This window comes from Lepus europaeus, chromosome 10 (assembly GCF_033115175.1).
Source record: "Lepus europaeus isolate LE1 chromosome 10, mLepTim1.pri, whole genome shotgun sequence".
Classification (NCBI taxonomy): Eukaryota; Metazoa; Chordata; class Mammalia; order Lagomorpha; family Leporidae; genus Lepus; species Lepus europaeus.
The window spans coordinates 96,973,325-96,998,403 of NC_084836.1; the positions used below are offsets into that span (position 1 = coordinate 96,973,325).

The 25,079-nt window shown below is 42.2% G+C and overlaps 1 protein-coding gene across 2 annotated transcripts in view; it reads right to left on the reverse strand.

Moving 5' to 3' along the window:
• ATRN (attractin) overlaps window positions 1-25,079 on the reverse strand; it is a 169,182-nt gene that overhangs the window by 88,025 nt on the left and 56,078 nt on the right. For both annotated transcript variants that reach the window (XM_062203932.1, XM_062203931.1), the window contains exons 2-6: window positions 19,634-19,717; window positions 17,911-18,024; window positions 13,608-13,736; window positions 12,608-12,813; window positions 11,525-11,693 (exon numbers count right to left, since the gene is read on the reverse strand). In XM_062203932.1, the coding sequence (XP_062059916.1) occupies window positions 11,525-11,693; window positions 12,608-12,813; window positions 13,608-13,736; window positions 17,911-18,024; window positions 19,634-19,717 (702 nt within the window). The remainder of the gene's footprint in view (window positions 1-11,524; window positions 11,694-12,607; window positions 12,814-13,607; window positions 13,737-17,910; window positions 18,025-19,633; window positions 19,718-25,079) is intronic.

Here is a 25,079-nt window from a genome sequence, read left to right on the forward strand (position 1 = left end):
GTTTTGCACTTTAAAGGATTGGGTAATACTCTTTCTCTTATTTGGTTAGCTGTTGCTCAATTTCTTTGTATTTTTTAAAAACCCCTCTTTTGCTCAAGGGGAGGAAATTCAGTGAGAAGTTTTAACTGGCAGTCCTGACTCAGGAGACAAGACCACTTATTTTTCAAGAGAGCTGCTAAGTGACATAAATGGGAACCACTTTTTAATACAATTTAAAGTTTTTGGGTTGTTTGGGGGAAAATAGTGAGAACAATTTCTGAAATATGCCTATATGTGAATATAAATGACTATAAAACTTATAATCTCTAAGTTCCAAAAATGCTACTTCTTTTTTTTTTTTAGTTTTTATTTTATTTTTTAAAATTTTTTTTTATTTTTGACAGGCAGAGTGGACAGTGAGAGAGAGAGACAGAGAGAAAGGTCTTCCTTTTGCCGTTGGTTCACCCTCCAATGGCCGCTGCCGTAGGCACGCTGCGGCCGGCGCACCGCGCCGATCCGATGGCAGGAGCCAGGTGCTTCTCCTGGTCTCCCATGGGGTGCAGGGCCCAAGCACTTGGGCCATCCTCCACTGCACTCCCTGGCCACAACAGAGAGCTGGCCTGGAAGAGGGGCAACCGGGACAGGATCGGTGCCCCGACCGGGACTAGAACCCGGTGTGCCGGTGCCGCAAGGCGGAGGATTAGCCTAGTGAGCCGCGGCGCCGGCCCAAAAATGCTACTTCTAAAAGGAACCCCTGAATTTACTTTTCATAAAAATTAGTAAACATTATTTGGAATTATACTAATATTTACATGAGATGTGTAAAGCTGTGAAATCAAATTTTCATCAAAAACAAATGGAAAAAAATGTTACATTCTAAAAAACAAATATAGCTCATGAGCTACACTGGCCAAATAAAAGCAACAGGTAATATTAACATATCCAGGAACAAACATCTGTGAAGGAAACAATTATTCTCCCATTTATTTAATATTTATTTCAGCACCTTCTATGAGCTAAGCCCTTAGTTGAATAAGTAAACAAAGTCCCTGACCTTACAGAACTAATAGCACAAAGGCAAAAAATGAACAGGCTCAATTATGAGAACAGCTATAATTAAAAATTATGAATACTGCTCTAAAGAAAATGAGTAGAACAAGGAGAACCTGTCTGAACTGGATGGTCAGGAAAGACCTCTCTGTGGGACAATTAAATTGATATCTAAAGGAAGAAATCAGCCCTGAGGTACAACAGCAGGAACAGTTCTAGACAGGGAATAGCAAGGGGAAAAGGTCCTTAAAATTAAGGATGCACACACACGGTAGAGGTTTGGGTAAAAAAAGAAGGTCATTCTTTAAAAGGGGGTAGGGGGCAGTGTTGTGGTATATCAGATTAATCCATTACCTACATCCCAGAAAGACACCAGTTTTGAGTCCTGGCTGCTCCACTTATGATCCACTCCCTGTTAATAAACCAGGGAAGGCAGCAGAGGATGGTCCAAAAGTTTAGGCCCCTGCCACCCAGATGGGAGACCTTGATGAGGCTCTTGGCTCCTGGCTCCTGACTCCAGCCTCATCCTGCCCCAGCTGTTGTGGCCATCTGGGTACCAAACCAGCAGACAGAAGATCTCTGTGCTTTCCCTCTCTCTCTCTGCAGCTCTGCTTTTTTTTTTTTGACAGGCATTGTGGACGGTGAGAGAGAGAGACAGAGAGAAAGGTCTTCCTTTGCTGTTGGTTCACCCCCCAATGGCCGCTGCGGCCAGCACGCTGCAGCCGGCGCACAGCGCTGATCCGAAGCCAGGAGCCAGGTGCTTCTCCTGGTCTCCCATGTGGGTGCAGGGCCCAAGCACTTGGGCCATCCTCCACTGCACTCCCTGGCCACAGCAGAGAGCTGGCCTGGAAGAGGAGCAACCGGGACAGAATCCAGCACCCCGACCGGGACTAGAACCAGGTGTGCTGGCACCGCAGGCAGAGGATTACCCTATTGTGCTGCAGCGCCGGCCTAGTAGCTCTGCTTTTCAAATAAACAAAGTTGCAAACTGTTGAAATCTTTACTTAGTATAGAGTTGATCTTCTGTATATAAAGATAATTAAAAATGAATGTTAATGAAGAATGGGATGGGAGAGGGAGTAGGAGGTGAGATGGTTTGGGGGTGGGAGGGTGGGTACTGGGGGGAGAAATCACTATAATCCAAAAGTTGTACTTATGAAATTTATATTTATAAAGGCCACGATATCACATGAGATTACCAAGAAAGTGAATATACAGACAGACCAAAGACTTAGCCCTCACACACCATCATTCAGAACACAGTCAGCTGAAGAGTAACCAGTTAAAGAAGCTGAGAATGAATAAGCAGTTAGAAAAAATAATAAGAGGCATCCCAGAAGCCAAATGAATAAACAATTTAAAAGAGGAGATGATGAACTGCATTAGACGTTGGTGCAAGATCAAGTAAGGCAGCTGGCGTTGTAGCACAGTCAGAAAAACCACCACCTGCAGTGCCCACAGCCCATATGGGTGCCAGTTCAAGTCCCGGCTACTCCACTTCTGATCTAGCTCTCTGCAATGACCTGGGAAAGCAGCAGAAGATAGCCCAAGTCCTTGGGCCCCTGCACCTATGACCCAGAAGAAGCTCCTGGTTCCTGGCTGTGGATTGGCCCAGACACACTAACTCCATTTCAAGAGCTTAGGAATCACATGTGGGGCTGGTATTGTGGCACAGTAGGTTAAGCTGCCACCTGGGATGCCAGCACCCCAGAGCTCCAGTTCAAGCCCTAACTGCTCCAGTTTAAGTCCCAGCCATTCTGCTTCTGATCCAGCTCCCTACTAATGTGCCTGGGAAGGTAGCAGAAGATGGTCCAAGTGCTTGGGACCCTGCCATACACATGACAGATCTGGATGGAGATCCCAGTTCCTGGCTTCAGGAGTTGTGGCAATTTGGGGCCAGAAGCTCTCCCCTATCCCCACTGTTCTACCTTTTCAAATAAATAAATAGTGTATATATATTTTAAGGATCACAAATGGCTGACAGACAGAATAGCTTAAATACAGAACATTTCTCTGGTGACCAAAATTTCTGCTGAACTGCATAGGTCCACAGAAACAAGACAGAATAAATGAGCACAGATGTAGGTAAGGAGTTTGTGGAAGTTCTTTTATGATGAATTTTATCCTTGAAAATAGAAATAGGAAACAAGGCCATTAGCTGAGAATGAAAATAGGGAAAAAGGTGACAGAATCTGAAAAACGAAAAAAAGGGTACAACAGCTGAACCCATGTGGGAGTAGGGAGATTAGAGAGAAAAATCTGAGAAAACTAAATGGCACCTCCAGTGGGATTCTCTGTAAGCAGAGCCTGAGATGGGGCTTCTCAAGCAAGTGATTTACTGAAGGAGTGCTCTCTGGACAAACGTGTCAGGAAGTGAGATCAGTCATAAGGAAGAGGCAGCTAAGCAAAGAGGTAGTACCAGCTGGCCTACCTCTGGCCTGATCCCAAGGGGAGCTCTCAGCCTTCCCACACAGATGCAGGGCCCGGCTCTTGTACCTCCATACCAGTCAGTCATTAGCCAGGAGCTAGGGTGAACCACCATCCTGACTGGAGCAGTACTGAAGGGATTTCCCAGCATGTAAGACTTTCACTGCTAAAACTGGGAGCATCCCAACAAACTGGAATAGTTGGTCACTATACTAGGTGCTGTCCTGGGCACAGAGCAGAGCCTACCAAGTGTTTCTGCCTAAGATGGTTCCAACCTGCTGGGAGAATTCTACAAGGGAGGGGATGGTTATGAGCTAAGGATATCAGCCATGTAAAGGTAAAGGGTTTTGGGAAAGGCACCAAATACATCTACCACAGAAGGAAAAGGCGGGAATGTAGAATGCTTAAAATGGAAATTATGGAGGGACTTATGGAGCTATTGACAATGACACGGTCTAGGAGGTAGCCACATCAATGATCTGCTGAGGTAGAGTGGCTTGGGACTAAATTACTCCAGAATTTTGGGTTATTCAGCAAGGAGACAGCAAAGACTGACTACTCTCCTTCTTCCAGCGGGAAGGGATGTGTGTGAGCAGAAGCTCTGTACAGATCCCGAAAGACCTCTGAGTGCTCTCTCTGCCTATCCAAGGGCTGGAAGACAACTAACTCTACTGAAGAAAAACTTGAAACTACTTTAAATCTGTCTACATCAAATCTGAAATAAGTCGGGACTTTGAATTCATAGTAAGGAAAGCATTTGTGTTCTAGGCAAAGAAAACAGCCTGAACCTGTTTGACCTATTAAAACAGAAACTAAAGAGCTAATAAGGCAGCAGCAATGGGAATTGGGATTGGGCCAGTTTTACTTGAGAGATATTTTGAAAGTCAATCTATTAGTCTTGGTGCTCTATTGATTGAGGAAACAAGGGAGAATAAAGAACTTCAAGAGCTTAGCTTGGCCAGCTGGGTGAGAAGATGATATAATTAATATCAGGCATTAATGTCAGGATTAATAACAGCAGGAAAAAAATCTAAGGAAAAATTAAGAATCGTAAGCCGGCTCCGCGGCTCAATAGGCTAATCCTCCACCTTGCGGTGCCAGCACACCGGGTTCTAGTCCCGGTCGGGGCACCGATCCTGTCCTGGTTGCCCCTCTTCCAGGCCAGCTCTCTGTTGTGGCCAGGGAGTGCAGTGGAGGATGGCCCAAGTGCTTGGGCCCTGCACCCCATGGGAGACCAGGAGAAGCACCTGGCTCCTGCCATCGGATCAGCGCAGTGCGCCGGCAGCAGCGCGCCTATGGCGGCGGCCATTGGAGGGTGAACCAACGGCAAAAAGGAAGACCTTTCTCTCTGTCTCTCTCTACTGTCCACTCTGCCTGTCAAAAAAAATAAAATAAAATAAAATAAGAATCTTTAAATTCTAAGGATTTTAAAATATGCAGTCAAAAAATTTAGCATGGTTAGTATTAAAAATGACAGTCTTTCAGAGAGTTTGCTTTACTCTAATACATGTGTTTTGGGAGAGATTTATGCATATACCAAAGAGAACCTTTATAATAGAAAGGACGCATGCTTTCAAATCTTTTTAAAAGTGAAAATATTAAATACACACTACATTTAATTTTCACACATTTTGGGAGGTCATATATTTGGGATGAGTCTTAAAATTAAGCCATAAAAAGAACTCTAGGTATTATGAAGCCCACTCCTCCTCCCCATACCCCTCACTTAACAGGTAAAAAACAATCTCAGAAATCTGAGGCTGTAACCTGCCTACCTAGGTAGAGTAAAACTCACATTAAAAAAAAGAAGAGCCGGTGCCGCAGCTCACTAGGCTAATCCTCCACCTGTGGCACCAGCACCCCGGGTTCTAGTCCCAGTTGGGGTACCGGATTCTGTCCCAGTTGCTCCTCTTCCAGTCCTGCTCTCTGCTGTGGCCCGGGGAAGGCCGTGGAGGATGGCCTAAGTCCTTGGCTCTGCACCCACATGGGAGACCAGGAGAAGCACCTGGCTCCTCTGGCTTTGGATTGGCGCAATGCGCTGGCCGTAGTGGCCATTTTGTGGGGTGAACCAATGGAAGGAAGACTTGTGTCTAACTCTGCCTGTCAAAAAAATAAAAAAAAAGAAAAAGAAGAAGAAGAAGAAGAAGAAGAAGAAGAAGAAGAAGAAGGAGAAGGAGAAGGAAAAGGAGAAGGAGAAGGAGAAGGAGAAGGGGAAGAGGAAGAGGAAGAGGAAGAGGAAAGAAGCAGCAAAAAAACAAAAAACAAAAAAAACATAGCTCAGCACATCTTCCAAATAACATTCACAAATTTCAGGTGAGTTATTCTTCTAATTTGCCAAAGGGTATTTTGTCGTAATACTTGTTGCATCCATTAAATTTAACAAACTGAAGAAAAAGAAAATTCATGTATTTACCAGCATCTTTTGCTCTTTTCACCATTCTTTCCTCTTCCTAACATTCCTAAAATCCCTTTTTTAAAAATTATTTTCTCTCAGAGAACTTCCTCTTCTTTTGAAGAAAGATTTACCAACAACAAATTATCTTAGTTTTCCTTTATCTGAGATGTTTTGACTTCCTCTTCTTTCTTGGAAGATACCTTAGCTAGACATAGAATTCTAGGTTGGCTTCAACACTGTTCTGATCTTTCAGCACATGAGCAGTTGTACACTTCCTTCTCGTATCCATGGTTTGGAGTAAGAATCTTTCCTAATTCTTTTGTTCCTTTAAGTAAGCTGTCAGTTTTCTTTCACTGATAATCAAGTGTTTCTTCTCTGTCTTTGGTTTTCAGAAGTTTGACTTATATGTCTTCACGCCTATCTCTTTGGCGTTACATTATTTTGAATTTTCCCAGATTCTTAAGTCTGCAGATTTATATGTTTAGCCAAATCTGGGAAATATTTAGCCATTATTTCTTCAAATACTTTTCCAGTCATATCCTCTTTCTCCTCTACTTTCAGGAATCCCTCAGGGACAGAAATGTTAAATTTTTTGTTGGAGCCCCACAAGTCTCTGAGGGTCTGTTTAATTTTTTTTTAATTCTATTTTTTCTCCATTAAGATTAAAGAATTTGTATTGCTCTATGATCAGGTTCACTGATTCTTTCTTGTCTTCTCCATTCTACTGTTGAGTCTATCCACTGAGATTTATGTCTTGATTATGGTATTTTTTGGTTTGAAAACTTCTATTTGATTTTTCTTTATATCTTCTGTTTTCTGGGTGAGACCTTCTATTTTTCATTTATTTCAAGCATGCCCATAACTGCTCAATGAAGCATTTTTATGATGGCTACTTTAAAATCCTTGTCAAAATTCTAACATCTGTATCATTGTCTCTTGATTGCCTTTTCTTATTCAAATTGAGATTTTTCTGGTTCTTGGTATGACAAATATTTTCAATTAAAATCTGAATATTTTGAGTATAGTGTCATGAGACTCTAGTTCTAATTTAAATCTTGTTACTTTTTAAAAAATATTTACTTATTTATTTATGTGAAAGGCAGAGTTACAGAAAGGCAGAGGCAAAGAGAAAGAGAGAGAGAGCGAGGGGTCTTCCATCTGCTGGTTCACTCCCAAAATGGCCACAGTGGCTGGAGCTGTGCCAATCCGAAGCCAGGAGCTGGGAGCTTCTTCCGGGCCTTCCACAAGGGTGTAGTGGCTTTCTCAGGCCACAGCAGAGAGCTGAATCGAAAGTGGAGCAGCCAGGACTCGAACTGGCACCCATATGAGATGCTCGCAATGCAGGCAGCAGCTTCACCTGCTACACCATAGCACTGGCCCCTAAATCTTCTGTTACTGTAACAAGCCTCCTCTGAAGATCAACTCATTACGGCTGAAAGTAGTGCTGGTAGAATTCCCAGGCTCCCCAAGTGGTGTCCAGTGATGTTGCAGGGGGCAGGGAGGCCTCATCACCTCGTAGTGGATATGAAAGCCCCGATCTCTATTTGCCCTTCTCCAATACCACTCTGGCAGGAAGATTGGGCACCTCCCTGTATCCTAGCTAGGGAGAAAATCTAGGCTCTCACTCGGACTTTGCTGCCATGCACAGGGTAAGGACACATTTCTGTAATATATGGCTACAGTACAGCAGCTACAGCATGCTGGCACTACAGGTGGCAGCTTTACCCACTATGCCACAGTGCCATTCCCAAAATATATCTTTTAAAAATAATAATAACTGGACTCCCGCTACCCCATGGAAGCCCTGGATCGGGTTCCTGGCTTCTGGCACTGGGTCCCCACTATTGTGGCCCACAGGGGAGTGAACCAGCAGATGAGGGCATTCTCTATCTCTCTTCCACTGAAACAAATAAATAAATAATAATCTTCCTCTTTCATACTATTTCCAAAGCATTTTCTAAAATTTTTTAGTCATGACACTGTTCTTTTATATCCTGTATCATTTTCTTATTTTAGTTTGTTCTGAAATACTGAATCATTTTTATTAGTTTCATGAGAATATTTTTCTTTTTTCTTTTCATGAGCATATTTTTCTATTTTTAATGTTTCTCCATACAAAGCAGTTTATTCTCCTTCTTCTTTCTTATAATAACTTTCTGTGAGATTTGGCCTTGATGTTCTGTTACTAATTTTAAATAAACTTACTTTTCCTGAACTTTTACAGGGGAGGTTTGGCACAGGATACTGTTTCTAATTTTTCAGCTCTCCTATTCATTCTTTTTTTTTTTTTTTTTAAATTTTTGACAGGCAGAGTGGACAGTAGAGAGAGACAGAGAGAAAGGTCTTCCTTTTGCCGTTGGTTCACCCTCCAATGGCCGCCGCCGTAGGCGCACTGCGGCCGGCGCACCGCGCTGATCCGATGGCAGGAGCCAGGTGCTTCTCCTGGTCTCCCATGGGGTGCAGGGCCCAAGGACTTGGGCCATCCTCCACTGCACCCCCTGGCCACAGCAGAGAGCTGGCCTGGAAGAGGGGCAACCGGGACAGGATCGGTGCCCCGACCGGGACTAGAACCCGGTGTGCCGGCGCCGCAAGGTGGAGCATTAGCCTACTGAGCCAAGGCGCCGGCCTCGCCTATTCATTCTTTAGCTGTAGTACAGTGCTCAACCAGACAGCAGTGTATTTTTTAAGATCCCCTGGTGGCTGGATTCTATCCCGGTTGCCCCTCTTCCAGGCCAGCTCTCTGCTATGGCCAGGGAAGGCAGTGGAGGATGGCCAAGGTGCTTGGGCCCTGCACCTGCATGGGAGACCGGGAGAGGCGCCTGGCTCCTGGCTTTGGATCAGCACGATGCGCCGGCCGCAGCGGCCATTGGCGGATGAACCAATGGCAAAAGGGAAGACCTTTCTCTCTGTCTCTCTCTCTCTCACTATCCACTCTGCCTGTCTATGCCGCCTTCCTACTGTTATCTCAACTTCCTTCTACTTTGCCTCTATTGTTCCTTTTTACCCTGCTCAATTTGAATTCCATTCCCAGCAGTTTCTCCTCAGTGTGGAACTTCCTCCTGCAAGGAAACTTTGACTGGTTTGTTCTGGGAGTAAGTAAGAGACAAACTGCTTAGCCCTTTCAGATCTTACTACAGACCTTCTAGGCCACCCCAGTGCTTCTAGAATGGGTGAGGCTCTTTCCAGTTCCAGCTGTTGGTCTGAAGTTGGTTTACTGAGCTTCTGAGTATCTTTTAGCAGCACTGGACCCCTCTGCTCACTTCTACAGAGGCTTATACCACACAGGTAGTATGGCTACCAGTGCTTTGCCCCAGTCACTGGCACAAATATCTTCTGACCAAGTTTTGTTACAGATATTACTAATCCAATTTTAACTGTGACATTCTAGTTCCATATGTTCTAGTGACCATATTTGGGGGGATTCAAAAACTATGCCACCACTACAGTACTAATAAAAATCCTTTAATGAATAGATGTTGTTTTTTTTGATATCTTCATTAACAGAAAATGCCTAGAAAAAGCTTCTAGGTCACAAAGTTAGTAGGCATTCATAAATTTCTTCAAAAGTCAATCTTCACAGCTAATTCTATTATGACTACATATATTCTCCTTTTAGAATGAACAGCAAGGGGCTTGTCCTGTGGCACAGTGGGCTAATCCTCCACCTGCAGCACCGGCATCCCATATGGGCACAGGTTCTAGTCCTGGCTGCTCCTCTTCCAATCCAGCTCTCTGCTATGGCCTGGGAAAGCAGTAGAAGATGGCCCAAGTGCTTGGTCCCCTGCACCTGCATGGGAGACCCGGAGGAAGCTCCTGGCTCCTGGCCTCAGATGGGTGCAGCTCCAGCCGTTGTGGCCATTTGGGGAGTGAACCAGCGGAAGGAAGACCTCTCTATCTCTCTGCCTCTCCCTCTCTCTGTAACTCTACCTCTCAAATAAATAAATAAAATCTTAAAAAAAAAAATGAACTGCATGGAATCAGCAAATAGGCCTTGAACCCTGGGAAGTATCAGACAATGGTATAACTTCCTTGAGCAAACTATAAATTCAATCCATTTGAACCAATGAACTATTAAATTAAAAGAGAAAGGTAGTGGGGCGGCACTGTGGCATAGTAGGCTTTGTTTCCGTCTGTGGTGCCGGCAACCCATGTGGGTGCAGTTTGTGTCCTGGCTGCTCCTCTGGCAATCCAGCTCTCTGCCTATGGCCTGGGAAAGCAGTAGAAGATGGTCCAAGTGATTGAGTACCTGCACCTTTGTGGGAGACCAGGAAAAATCTGGCCCCTGGCTTCAGATCAGCTTGGCTCTGGCAGTTGTGGCCATTTGGAGAGTGAATCAGTGGATGCAAGAACTCTCTCTCTCTCTCTCTCTCTCTCTCTCTCTCTCTCCCCTTCTGTCTATAACTCTGCCTCTCAAATAAATAAAAAATAAAGAGAAGTAGGGACAGACGTTTGGTGAAGCAGTTAATCTGCTGCTTGGTATGTTCGCATCTGATACTTGAGTCCCAGTCCCAGCTCTACTCTATTCCAGCTTCCTGCTCCTGTGCACCCAAAGAGACAGCAAATGATGGATCAAGTAGCTGTGTCTCTGCCACCCATGTGTGTGAGACCTAGACTGAGTTCCTGGCTGCAGCCTGAACCAGTCCTAGTCACAGACTTTTCAAAAAATACAACCAGCAGATGGGAGACCTTTCCTTGTCTTTCTTTGTCTCCCTCTATGTTTTTCTGCCTTACAGATAACAAAAATATATATAAATTGGTACATGGCATTGTGGTGCACCACTTTGTAACACTGGCATCCCACATCAGAGTGCTGGTTTGAGAGCCGGCTGCTTTGCTTCTGATTCAGCTTCTTCCTAATGCATGTGGGATAGCAGTGGATGATGATTCAAATACCTGAGTCCCTACCACCCACATGGAGACCCAAATGGAGTCCCTAGCACCTGGCTTTGGCCTTGTCCAGCCCTGGCTGTTACAAGCATTTGGGGAATGAACCAGCTGATAGAAGAGTTTGCTCGTGCATGTGTGCTCTGTGTGTGTATGTATGCTATTCTGTCTTTCAAATGAATAAATTTTTTAAAAAAAACATAATGGGGGGGACAGTGTAGTAGTATAGGAGGTAAAAATCATGTCCTACAATGCAGACATCCTATATGGGTGCTGGTTCATGTCCTGGCTGTTCCTCTTCCAATCCAGCTCCCTGCTAATGGCCTGGGCAAAAAACAGCAGTGAATGGTCCAAGTGATTGGGCCCCTGCTAACCATGTCAGAGACCCAGATGAAGTTCCTGGCTCCTGGTGTTGTCCTGGCAGCTACTTGGAGAGTGAACCAGAGGATGGGAGATCCCTCCTTCTCTCTGTAATTCTCACTTTCAAATAAATAAATCAATCTTAAAAAAAATGTAATCCTCTATTTATAATAGAATCTACTATATGGTTCTAAAACAATATATCAGAGATAGCATTTGTAAAAGATAAATTATTACTTATCATGATATTGAATTCTTCATAGCTTTCAATTTCATAAACTCAGTGTATGTAAAAAAAAAATCTGGAATACTACCAAAATATTAATAGAGATTTTCCTCAGCAGACTTGATGATTTCTTTTCTCTTGCTTATCTGTACTTTGTATATTTAAAAGTGAAGAACTTTGCAAAAATGTTTAAAACTACTTACGCTAGAACCATATTGTAATCTGAGTGGTTGAACATATATCCTCCAACAACCCACATTATATTTCCATTGACCACAGCTTTATGAGATGCTCTGGGGAGCTTTAAGTTAGAATATTCCTCTTGAGTCCAAAATGAATGGTTAGCTGGTACAGGAATTGAACATCCAGGACCTAATAAAAATAGTAAATTAGTTTCACAAAATGTAGCTTTAAAACTTACTTTATTTCAAGTTTTAATCATCTACAAATATTTAAAGAACACTTTGGTCTTTCCTTTAGCATCTAAATAAACATCTTAAATTTCTGCTTTTAATTTACTCAGCACATTGACTAGTGGCAAACCTTAGTAAAATTCAAAACAACATATGTCTTAATGTTGACTTGATCACATCAGGTTAAGTATTTTTTTAACAATAAAATACTTGCTTAAACTTGCTTAATTTCTCAAATAAATTAGTAATTCAAATGAAAAACTTTAGAGTAAAAATGTAATGACTAGACCCAGGAATCATAATACAAACTACCCAAAGCTAACAAGTTAAGCATTTAAACAAATACATTTATTTTTAAAATAAAAAGATTCTGAGGAAGCAGTAAGCATATAAAGAAAATCATTGTCATCACCCATGCCTTTTAGAATTTCTTAGAGCTTCTTTAATAATAGCTTATTTCTATAGATAATACCATTAGGTAATTGCTTTAAAATTATAACGTATAACCTATCCCAATTTTCTCTGAATTTAGAGAACATTTCTAACTAAATACCTGTATTGTAAGCTCCGGTCCCATCTCCCAGCTTGGTGCTCTATGTTCTCTTAAGGCTGATCAAGTTTTCCAACTTTCATGAATGGGTGGCAAAGGATACCAAACCCCTCCACAATTCCAAAGAGACACACACCCACAAACACATGTGTGAAATGGAAAGATATCTAAGAAGCTGGAGAAAGGGGTATAAAGGCTTCCTTGCCATCTGCTATAGGATTGCTATAAATCATACAAATGATAAAAACAAGTCCATCTACAGCTTATTAAGTTGGGAAAATTCTAAAGACTGAAAGAAAAGTAAACATGCAAGAAGTTCCTACCCTGCCACCCTGAGAAGCAGGAGCAACCTCTGTCATCGCTTGAATTGCAGATGCCTCGCTGAGGGAAACCACAGTCATCTGGACAGTGGGGAATGTCACACGATTCACCTTTCCAGTTTTCAGAGCACTCACACTCAACACTGTTGCTGACGTTACTGATCCTACATTCTCCTCGGCCTGAGCAGTTATTCGGACACATGTCAAAACTACGAAGACAGTGGAGAAATTAAGTCAACACAAAGCAATGCTTCGATTAATTTAGCAGGACTTTCTCCTACACAAGGTTCGAGAATCTCAGAGACACTCCAATTCATTCACAAGGAAAACTGCAGTACTTACCGCTCAGCCCAAATGGGGTCAACTCAACACTGCGTAGCTAGAGCCCGAGGTACAAATAATGAAACCAAGTCAACCCTGCTGGATTCTCAAAAGGACAAGAATAAACTCATAAAGAAATGACAAGGAGAGAGACTTAGCTCCTCCAGGGTATCTGTTATTTTCCTATAGCTCCTGATAGCCTATCAGGGATGAGTGCTACAAAACTGCTGACTTCATGCTTAAAAATCTGGGGACAAAAAAGGGGATAAATGGACTATTAAGATACTTTCAGAGCGTAGATTTCTTCTACTACTGAGTACAGAACAACTACTAAAATTTGTCCAATTGTACTTAACAAAAGCTCCCAGTATTTTTATTCCATCAGCAGAAAAATGCCCATTTTCTGGGAGAAGCTCGGCTGCAGCAATACTGGGTTGAGACTGTATTCCCACCACTTACTTGGACTATTTATTAACCTTTTTGTGCCATAATTTTTGAGCAGAAAAACATTACTCACACATCTCTGAATTTTAAAGCAAACTTAAATGCAAAAAATCCATGCAAATTGTTTAGTACAATGCCTAGCACATGGTAAGTCTTCAATATATGTTAATTATTATTATTGTTAAATCAAAATGTATATTTTTTAACAAAATCACAATATTAGATTTAAATATCTTACTTGTAAGTGATATTAAATCCAGTCAAATTATAAGCAGCATCACTAAAAAAATGCAGCAGGGCAAAACCTGATGTGGCAACAACCTCGGGGACAGTCTCATTGCCATCTCTCTCAGGAACAATGAGGCCACTGGAATGAAAAGACATTTCTTAAAGGGGAAAGCACAATCGCACACATGTCAAACTGTGGCAGATGCAAACTCAACACTGAAATCCATTCTTATCACTTAAGAAAACACATCCAGGAAGAGGGGCAAATTCCTGTGACCAAATGCATACAGCTACTCTTAGTTCTGGATCCAGCTGGTGCTGGATCCTCTGAGAAACAGATCAGAATCTTCTGCTATTATTATTCTACGTTGTATTTTTCATGTAACTTGACATCAATGGTTCTATTCCTTTATTTTATAAAACTTCTTATAATGTTCCTCTGGAAAACTCAGTAAACTTAGTAAACATCTACAATCATACAAAGTAACTTTATGAATTGATTAATACCAGATATACAGTATTGAAAGACATGAAAATTTTTATAAAAATATAAAATATCCATTAATGTAAAAATACAAACAAGGCTAAGCAAACACCCATGGTTCCAACATTGTTAGCACTGTGATATATTTTCTTTGCCAATTATTATTATTATTTTTTTTGACAGGCAGAGTTAGACAGTGAGAGAGAGAGAGACAGAGAGAAAGGTCTTCCTTTTGCCGTTGGTTCACCCTCCAAATGGCCGCTACGACCAGCATGCTGAGGCCGGTGCACTGTGCCAATCCGAAGCCAGGTGCCAGGTGCTTCTCCTGGTCTCCCATGCGGGTGCAGGGCCCAAGCACTTGGGCCATCCTCCACTGCCTTCCCGGGTCACAGCAGAGAGCTGGACTGGAAGAGGAGCAACCGGGACAGGATCTGGCGCCCCAACCAGGACTAGAACCCGGGGTGCCGGCGCCGCAGATGGAAGATTAGCCAAATGAGCCGTGGCACCAGCTTGCCAATTATATTTTATCTTCTATGTTATAAATAACACACCATCAGGATTTCCTATGTCACTCAAAGCAACCCAGGCTTTCCCTAGGACTTCACTCAGAGCTCAGCACATAAGAGATTCTAAGTAAGTAGTTGTTGGATCCTTGGTGAGGAAAAGAATTACTGAGCCAAAGGGTCTAAATGGTGGCTTTGAGACTCTTGATACATCATACTAACCTGCTTTCCAGAAGAAAAATGCCAACTTGAAATCCTGTCAGTACAGAATGAAGGGGTCCATCCCATCTCACCCTGCCAACCTAGTTTTCCTAACTTAAAAAGTGATTTTTTTAAAACTGTAGTTTTGAATTCTTTTATACTCCTAAGGCTAATCATTTTTCCTATGTTTATTTTGCCCTTTGCCTATTCAAATATTTTATCATAAGTTAAATTTTAATATAACCAACACATTAATTTATAATATCAGTTAACCAAGTTTAAAAAAAAAACTAAGAGTCTGCCTATGTACATATATAAGTACTTAAAAAAGTTCATGGAGGGGCTGGCATTGTGGCATGGCAGGTCAGGCCATCACCTGCGACGCTGGCATCACATATGGGCACTGATATCCCATATGGGTGCTGGTTCAAGTCCTGATTGCTCCACATTTGATTTAGCATCCTGCTGGTGCACCTGGGAAGGCAGTGGAGGATGGGCCAGTGGATGAAGGATCTCTCGATATCTCTCTCTCTCTCTCTCCCCCCTCTTCTCTGTAACTCTGCCCTTCAAATAAGTAATAAGTAAATCTTTTTTAAAAAGTTCATAGAAAACTGAATGAAAAGATAAAAATCATGCAGTTTTTTCATAATATATATTTCCTATAAACTTTTTGAAGATCCTTTGGACTTTGGTTTTTTTTTTAAAGTCACTGATTAGAACAATTAGAGCCTTCTACTTGTCTTGCTGCTGATGATCCACATGTATGCTCATCAAATACACAATCCAGGTGAAAAAGAGTTAGGTACAAGGGCTTGGCTCACGTTCCCATAAGGGATATTACTGTCAAGCTGAAGAATTCAAAGTGCCTGGCACATAACAGGGGCACCATGAATTACGACTAACAAACACAGTAATAAGTAAATACCCAACCTGTACTATCATGCTAACATCATACTTGGTGTTTGTATTTGTGTAAAGTTTGGAGTGCTTTGTGCTACAATATAAGATACATTTCAAATGCTGTCATGAAGATATGCACAACCAACAAGCCATTTTAAATGCTTATTACGGTCCATCCATCAGCCTGCTCTTTGAAACTTTAAAACGCAGAAAATAGCTGTAGTTTTCAGTTCAAAGACATGTTGGAGAAGTACAAGGGCACATCAGTCCCTAATCTCCTGTCCTTCGACTACTCACATATTGCTTACTCCCTGTACTTCCCTGACCCACGTGGAACATCAATCAAACTGGCTCCATATGAGAACACAAAAAAATATTTGTCAAACAGGGCAAGTGTGTGGCACAGCAGATAAAAAATGCCACCTGAGACACCTGCATCAATATCAGAGTACCTGGGTTCAAGACCTGGCTTTGCTTCCAGATCCAGCTTCCTGCTAATATGAACTGTGGGAGGAAGCAGGTGATGGCAAGTACCTGGGCCCCTGCTACCTACATGATAGACCTGGGTTGGGGTTCTTGCTCCTGGTTTCAGGTGGGCCCAGCCCCAGCTGCTGTGAGCTTTTTGGAAATGGCTGGAAGATCTCTTTCTGTTTATCAGTCTCTGGCTCTCTTTGCCTCAAATAAATAAAAATTTAAAAAATGTATTTGTTGAACTTACTCCTTTTTAAAATCAAGCATGTAAAATTTTTGATGAAAGAAATTTACAGAGTCAGTTGCACTGACAACTATGGTTCCCTAAGAGTACATGTATTTTTTTAAAAATTTATTTATTTATTTGAAAGGCAGAGTTACAGAATGAGAGGAGAAACAGAGATCTTCCATCTGCTGGTTCACCCCTCAAAGGGCCACAAAGGCCAGGACTGGGCCAGAATGAAGCCAGGAGCCAGGAGCTTTCTCCAGGTCTCCCACTTGGGTACTGGGGCCCAAGCACTTGGGCCATCCTCCACTGCTTTTCCCAGGAACACTAACAGGGAGCTGGATTGGAAGTGGAGCAGTTAGGACTCAAACCTGAGTCCATATGCTTTACCAGCTATACCACAGCACCAGCCCTGAGTAAAAGTATTTTTGAAAAACATATTTTAAAATCTTCTACCATGCAAAAAGAAAAAAAAACTGAGATAATTCTGAATTCCTTTGTGGCCAGAAACATACTAAACACAACTACTTACTGTTAATAAAAACTAAAATACTGAAACAATTCAGAGCATACCGTATATGTGGTATTAAATTACTTTGCAAAATCTACTTGCTGAAAAAAATTATAATACACAACCAGTATGTTCCTCATCCTCTATAGATAATAGTTATTGTTTATTTCATGTGTATTCTTCCAAATGGTTTCCATGACTCCTAAAATATATACATAGAAACACACAAACACACACAATCACCCCTATATTGGAATTCAACAAAATCCTCTTAAAGCCCTATGCAATGAGATATACACAAGGGCCAGCGCCGCGGCTCAATAGGCTAATCCTCCGCCTTGCGGGGCCGGTATACCGGGTTCTAGTCCCGGTCGGGGTGCCGGATTCTGTCCCGGCTGCCCCTCTTCCAGGCCAGCTCTCTGCTGTGGCCCGGGAAGGCAGTGGAGGATGGCCCAAGTGCGTGGGCCCTGTACCCCATGGGAGACCAGGAGAAGCACCTGGCTCCTCCCTTCAGATTAGCACGGTGCGCCAGCCGCAGCGCACCGGCCACGGCGGCCATTGGAGGGTGAACCAACGGCAAAGGAAGACCTTTCCCTCTGTCTCTCTCTCTCACTGTCCATTCTGCCTGTCAAAAAAAAAAAAAAAGAAAAAAAAAGAGATACACACAAGGAACAAGATTGATACAGTTCCTGATTTAAATTTTTCACAGAAAAGTTATTTTATTATTAATAAAATATTTTGAAAATATAAACTTACCACCACAGTGAGGAGCAGGTAAACTAACAGATCAGGAAACTGAGAAGAGAGGTCAAGTACTGTGCCTGCACACTTATGCAGGAGCTATGAAAACCATGTCTGGATTAGTACCCAAGTGACAGGACTCCAGAACTAGTACTCTTTCCATGAAATAAATGTGTTAAGTGATAATAAAGGTGAATCCAGTAAGAATACAATTGAGATCTATTTAAATCTAGAAATCAAATAACGACTAACCAGTACTTATATTACTAAGCTTACCTAAAGGCAGCAATTAGTGGTGCATAAATTGAGTCTCCATCATAAACATATAAATGGTCCCAACTACACTCTGTAGCAAAATGATTAAAACGAAGTCTCATTATTCTATTGGGCCTGAAAAGAACAAAATAAGATAATTTAATCACAATGATGAAATATTTGAAAAAAAAAATCTTTTTAAGAATTCACAGGAAAAAAAGACCTTAATAATACAGAAGCAGTATTTTTTCATTTGCCAAAGACTTATTTAGTTCTTACTATGTGTAAGGGACCACTAAACAAGCAATGGGAAGCAAAACAGATGTGGTCCATGACTTCCTAGACTTTACATCCACTCAGTAGTCATTCTCTAACAGTCTCTGAGAAAACCCTTTAGCCCTTCTACTTCTACACTTCCTTCTTCAATTTAAGATTCCACACCACATCATTTCACAGGCATACCTGCCAATTCTTTAAACTTGCATGTACCTCTGCCTTTTCTTGGCACTGTCTGAAAAAGCCCTGGTCTAGAGGAAACCATTTATCTGCAGTGACTTAGATTACATCCGAAGAAAACTAAGCTAAACTTTAGAGTCATACAACTGAGCACACTGGTCCCAGTATTGGTCTCTGTTCACCAACTTCAAATGGCACTTCCATTCTGCCAGCAGTCCTATCACTAACTAGCTAACTAACTAGCTAGCTAACTTTCTCTCTCTCTCTCTCTCTCTCCCTCCCTCCCTCCCTCCCTCCCTCCCTTTCCCTCTCCTCCAGCCCCCTCCATAATTGCTACTAAATCTCAATGACTATTTCAAACCATCCAGTCCCACCTCCCTGCTTATACTCAGCACCTAGGTAAAACTTATGAAATTTCCATTTTATGAAACAGATAAACCTACCTACTTGGGTCCCTTAATCTCTTAAATATTTAACATCTCCCTCTAATCTGGAACTTTCCTGTCCACATTTAAACCTGTTTAAGATTCACATATTTTATCAAACAAGAAAACAAAAACTTTGGTGTTGACAGACACTGAAGAGATTTGCAAAATGTAAAACCACAACACTCTTATCATTAAGATAATTTTTAAAAATATATAAGGGTTTTGTCATAAAATGTCATTTGTGCTAATGTGTAGAGGGCTTGTAATTAGTTATTAAATGAGTTAATAAATAATATTTATTGTTTTTAATTTTTAATGTGATAAACATATATATAAACCACATAAATGAAAGAAAATTATTTGGAACCTCAAAGTTCAAGACTATGAAAAAGTCTGAGACCAAAAAATTTAAGAACTACTGCTTCAAAGGTCTGCCATGGATGGAAGTAGAAAAAGAAAGCAATAGCTAGAGACACACAGGGGTTGCAGATCAGGCAGGAACCACTTAGGCAGTAATAGTTACTTTGATTTTCCTGTTCACAATAAAAATAGGAACTTAGAAAAATAATACAATGCTTTAAGCAAAACATTAAGAATACTTAACAGTTTCCTAACTATTAGTTGAAAATATAAAAATTTCCATGACATACAATTTATTTTCAGCATTAACTCAACATGAAATGTTGATTTAAAAATTCACAAGCCTATGAAAAGTAAGAAAATCAAAATAATTTATCAAATAAAACTTATGAAATAAAAAATTTTAAATACTTTATGAATGCTAATTTTAGTTATAGGAAAACTAATGCCACACTGAGTTCCAGGATGAATAAAATAGTAAGTCAGTCATTACTACTTACTGTCCTTCAATGAGCCATGTGCACTTCGTTTTATATTTATAATTTCCAGGCCCATCTGTTACAAACCCAGAAGATCCAGTTAATCTGTAATTTAAATGAAAAAAAAAAAAAACTTAAGCCCATCAGCATTTCATATTTAATATCATATATTAATCTTTTAAAATTCCCAATAATAATTAACAGTGGATACATTAATGTATAGAATACCAGCAGAAAATGAGTAGTTATATTCAGGTTACATCAATTTAGATGAAACAAAGAGGATATAAAAATATTAAAGCCAATGGATATGAATCAAAATACCTACTAGATCTTTCTGAGATGGGAAAGACATGCTTTCTATCTTGAGAATGGCCAAAGGAATTTATTTATAAAATGAGTGCATTTATGAAAAATAAAATCAGAGTCACAGCTACAAGCAAAGCACATTTAAAATAGGAACACTGGGGGCTGGCGCTGTGTTGCAGCGGGTTAAAGTCCTGGCCTGTAGTGTTGGCACCACAAATGGATGCCAGTTCTAGTCCTGGCTGCTCCTCTTCCAATCCAGCTCTCTGTTATGGCCTGGGAAAGCAGTGGAAGATGGTCCAAGTTCTTGGGCCCCTGCACCCGCCTGGGAGACCCAAAGGAAGCTCTTGGCTTCTGGCTTTGGACTGGCGCATCTCTGGCCGTTGTGGCCATTTGGGGAGTGAACCAGCAGATGGAAGATCTCTTTTTCTCTACCTCTCTCTATAACTCTGTCTTTCAAATAAATAAAATATTTTTTAAAATAAAATGGGGGCTGGAGCTGCAGCTCACTTGCTAATCCTCCGCCTGCAGCGCTGGCACCCTGGGTTCTAGTCTTGACAGGTGAGCCAGATTCTGTCCCGGTTGCTCCTCTTCCAGTCCAGCTCCCTGCTGTGGCCTGGGAAGGCGGTGGAGGATGGCCCAAGTGCTTGGGCCCTGTACCCACATGGGAGACCCGGAGGAAGCACCTGGCTCCTGGCTTCAGATCGGCACAGCGTGCTGGCCGTAGCAGCCATTTGCGGGGTGAACCAACGGAAAGGAAGACCTTTCTCTCTGTCTCTCTCTCTCACTGTCTAAATCTGCCTGTCAAAAATAATAAAATAAAATAGGAACACTGGAGACAGACTATGAGCAAGCACATCAAGAGCCACACACACAATGAAGCCCTCACGGCTGTGTGGCAGCTGCTTACGAGGCAGCATCCACCATGCCAAGAGCGTGCACACCAGCACCTGTCTTCCACATCTGTGCCAAGCCTGAAGTTTAATAATACTGTTAGGTCTTGCCAATATGGTAGGCATATCCCAGCATTTCATTAATGTTGTCATTGTTACTAACACTGATGGTTAAATATCCTCCCACATATTTTGGCTTTTTGCATTTCCTCTCTTGTATATTAAGATTCAGTATTCTTGGGCCGGCGCCATGGCTCAATAGGCTAATCCTCCGCCTTGCAGCGCCGGTACACCAGATTCTAGTCCCAGTCAGGGCGCCAGATTCTGTCCCGGTTGCCCCTCTTCCAGGCCAGCTCTCTGCTATGGCCCGGGAGTGCAGTGGAGGGTGGCCCAAGTCCTTGGGCCCTGCACCCGCATGGGAGACCAGGAGAAGCACCTGGTTCCTGCCTTCGGATCAGCGTGGAACGCCGGCCGCAGTGGCCATTGGGGGGTGAACCAACGGCAAAGGAAGACCTTTCTCTCTGTCTCTCTCTCTCACTGTCCACTCTGCCTGTCAAAAAAAAAAAAAAATTCAGTATTCTTTGCCTACTTTGCTACCAAGCTGTCTTTTTCAAATTATTATTTAGGGGCAGGCATCTTTTATAGTAGGTAAGATGTTGCTTGGGATGCCTCCTTCCATAACACAGTATCTAATAGGTCCAAGTCCTTGTTTCACTTCTAATTCCAGCTTCTTGTCAATTCACTCTGGGAAGCGGCATGTGATGGCTCAAGGACCTGGGTCTCTGTCACCTATGTGGGAGATCTAGAATGAATTCTGGGCTCCTGCCTTCATCCTGGTCCAGCCACATGGACATTCAGGGGAGTGAATCAACAGATGGAAGATTTCTATATGTCTGCTTCTCTCTCCCTACCCTGCCCCTTTTCTTCTCCCTCTCTCTCCCTCTCTTCCTTTCAAATAAAATAATAAGTTTTAAAAAACTAATGTTTAAGAGCTCTTTTTATAGTAGGTATATCTCCCATTTGTATATTAAATACAAATATTTAATATTTATTGTATATTAAATACAAATATATAAATACAGTTTCCCAGTTTACTTTTTTTTTTTTTTTGACAGGCAGAGTGGACAGTGAGAGAGAGAGAGACAGAGAGAAAGGTCTTCCTTTGCTGTTGGTTCACCCTCCAATGGCCGCTGAGGCTGGTGCGCTGCGGCCAGTGCCCCGCACCCCACACTGATCCGAAGCCAGGAGCCAGGTGCTTCTCCTGGTCTCCCATGGGGGTGCAGGGCCCAAGGACTTGGGCCATCCTCCACTGCACTCCCAGGCCACAGCAGAGGGCTGGCCTGGAAGAGGGGCAACCGGGACAGAATCTGGCGCCCTGACTGGGACTAGAACCCGGTGTGCTGGCGCCGCAAGGCGGAGGATTAGCCTATTGAGCTGAGGCGCCGGCTCCAGTTTACTTTTTTCTTTATACTTTTGTCTAGTATTTTTTACTATATAAAAATGTTTAATATTTATGGTTCATGCTATTTCCTTCCTCACTGCTGTTTCCATATCATTTTCTTCCCTCTTCCATCAATAATGTGAGTCTCCCTGAAACAGATGCTCTCTTCTGGATCTGCCTCCCTCACTTTGAGTCACCTTCTGACATCCCTGTGCCACCCCCTCATGCACTGAAGACGTTATCAAACCATTCACTGACTTCCAACCATCTGCATCAGCATCCACCATCCAAAACCCAGTCCCTCCATTTCTTAAGCTCACCATCAACAATCTTTTCCTCTCTCTGCTCTGGCTGCCACTCCTCTGGATCCTGCCATTACCAAGAACAGCACTACCATCAAATCTTCTACTTTAAGCATCGGACTCCCTGACTACAATTTCTTATCTTTCCAGTTACTTTAGCATGGCTCCCTCACCTTTTCTAATCAGTCTTCAGCCCCACAGAGATCAGCAATCCATTGAACTATATCACTTATTTACTGTTCAACATCCGCCACACACACAGTTCACTATCTCACTACCTCGTTATGATTCTAAGGTCTATTGCAAGATCACCATACAAATCCTTCTACATCCTTTATCTTTTCTTCTTCTATACTACTTGCCTGATATGAATGTCTCCATGCCTTATCCATCCTATCACAAAAACGTTAGTCTAAACCAATCACCTCTCCCATGCTCTTAGAGTTAAGATCAAGTTTTAATGCAACTGACAGAAAAACAAAACAAAACAAGGGGCGACACTGTGGCATACTGGGTTAAGCTGCTGCATCTCATATCAGAGTACTGGTTCCTAGCTGCTCCTCTTCTTATCTAGCTCCCTGCTAATGTGCCTGGGAAGGTAGTGAAAGATGACCCTAAGAGCTTGGGCCACCGCCACTCACATGAAAGACCTAGAGGGCGTTCCAGGTTCCTGGTTTCAGCGTGGCCCTGTCCCAACCATTGCGGCCATTTGGGGAGTGAACCAAGAGATGGAAGATTTTCCCTGTCACTCTGCCTTTCAAATAAATAAAGTAATAAATCATAAAAAAGTAATGGCTTAATCAGGTTATAAAATCCTAACATTTCCATGAGGATCAGTTAATTCCTTTTACCATGTTGCTTTACCATTCTCAACATGTGCCTTCTACCTTATAACCCACGATGGCTACTCAAGCTCCAATCAATATACCCACATTCTACCCAGCAAGGAGGCTGCAGAAAAATAAATAAATGAATAAATAAATAAATAAAGAAGGAGCATATCCTATCCCTCTAAGTCAAGCATGACAATTCAACTTACATCTCATTAACTGAAAATTAGACATATCTGTAGGTAAAAGGAAGCTGAAAAATGTGGCCATTATGCCATACTAGCTGACTTCAAAAAATTCATGGAAAATATAATTAAAAGATAAGTTTATTACTGTATAAAATAATTTTGAAATCCATAGTTTCTTTCACAATACACATTCCATGAACACTCTGAAGGCCCTGCGTATATCCACTCAAAAGTCAGATCCTCTAGTAAACAGAAGTGTAGAAAGGCTCCGAAGGGCAATCACTAACCTTTATTATGGCACCTAACTGAATGCTTAGAAGTCGTATGGGTAACTTCTAGGAAATACTTTCTCATTCTGAAGAAAGACAGCATGGTAGACAGGGAGATATGCCACCTACACATCCCTTCAAAGGACTCACTGCCAACTGTAGCAAGGAATGAGGCCATTAGACAACAGTCAGTTCCTTCAGGGGCTGCCTTGTCCTAGATCATGCCCTTCCCAGAGCAGCCCACACCACAAGGAACATAAAAGCCCAGGTATTTCAATCCAACATGGGACATCTCTGACACACAATCCTTGTGAGAAAGGATAGAAATAGGGCTCAAATACTCAGGCTCCTCCCAACCCAACCACATATCCATCTCCAACCACAGGTGGCTCCACCTGCTCCAAACTAATCAGGAACATAGAATATCTACACCTAACCACAAAAGACACACCTACAGTCCCATTAGGGACTTTCCCAACCCAGTAACGCATGCTCAGAACAGCCCAGTATGACCAATGTATGATCTTCCTGAGCAAGTAGTGGTAAGCAACAACAGTCATTTTGAGCAGGTCATGTATAAAAGGAGCAATAGCACTTGTGCAAAACAGCAAGTCAGTTACAAACCAAAGTGCTATGTGCTGAGAGGGATAAACCAGAGGCTGGGAGGTTACAGCCTGTCTCCTCAACCTGACAAAACCCCTGTTCTGGGGTGGGTGCTATAGCACAGCAGGTTAAGCCCTTGCTTGGATGCCTGCTTTCCAAGTCAGAGTGCCAATTACAGTCCTGGCTCCTCTGCTTCAAGTCCAGTTTCCTGCTAATGCACCTGGGAAGCAGCAGAAGATGGTCCAAGTACCTGGCTCCTTGCCATCATCCATATAAGAGAATTGGATGGAGTTTTTCACTCCTAGTTTATGACTACCCTGGCTGTTGCAGGTTCTGGGGGAGTCAACCAGCAAATGGCATCTGTGTGTGTGTGTAGTGTGTGTGTATGTGTGTGTCCCTCTCTCACACCCTGCTTGTCAAATAAATAATAAATAAATATTTTTTGAAATTGTTCAACTCTCCCCACAATGTCTCCCTGTGCTGAAGCATAACCCTCCAATAAACCTTGTCTGGGTTTAAAGTTAACAAGTGAGTGAAGAACCTTGAGTTGATATATTCTTGATGACCACGAAGGGATTTGCAAAAGGGGATTATCTCTCCTTTGGGGAGAATGAGGAACAGCAGGACTGACAAGC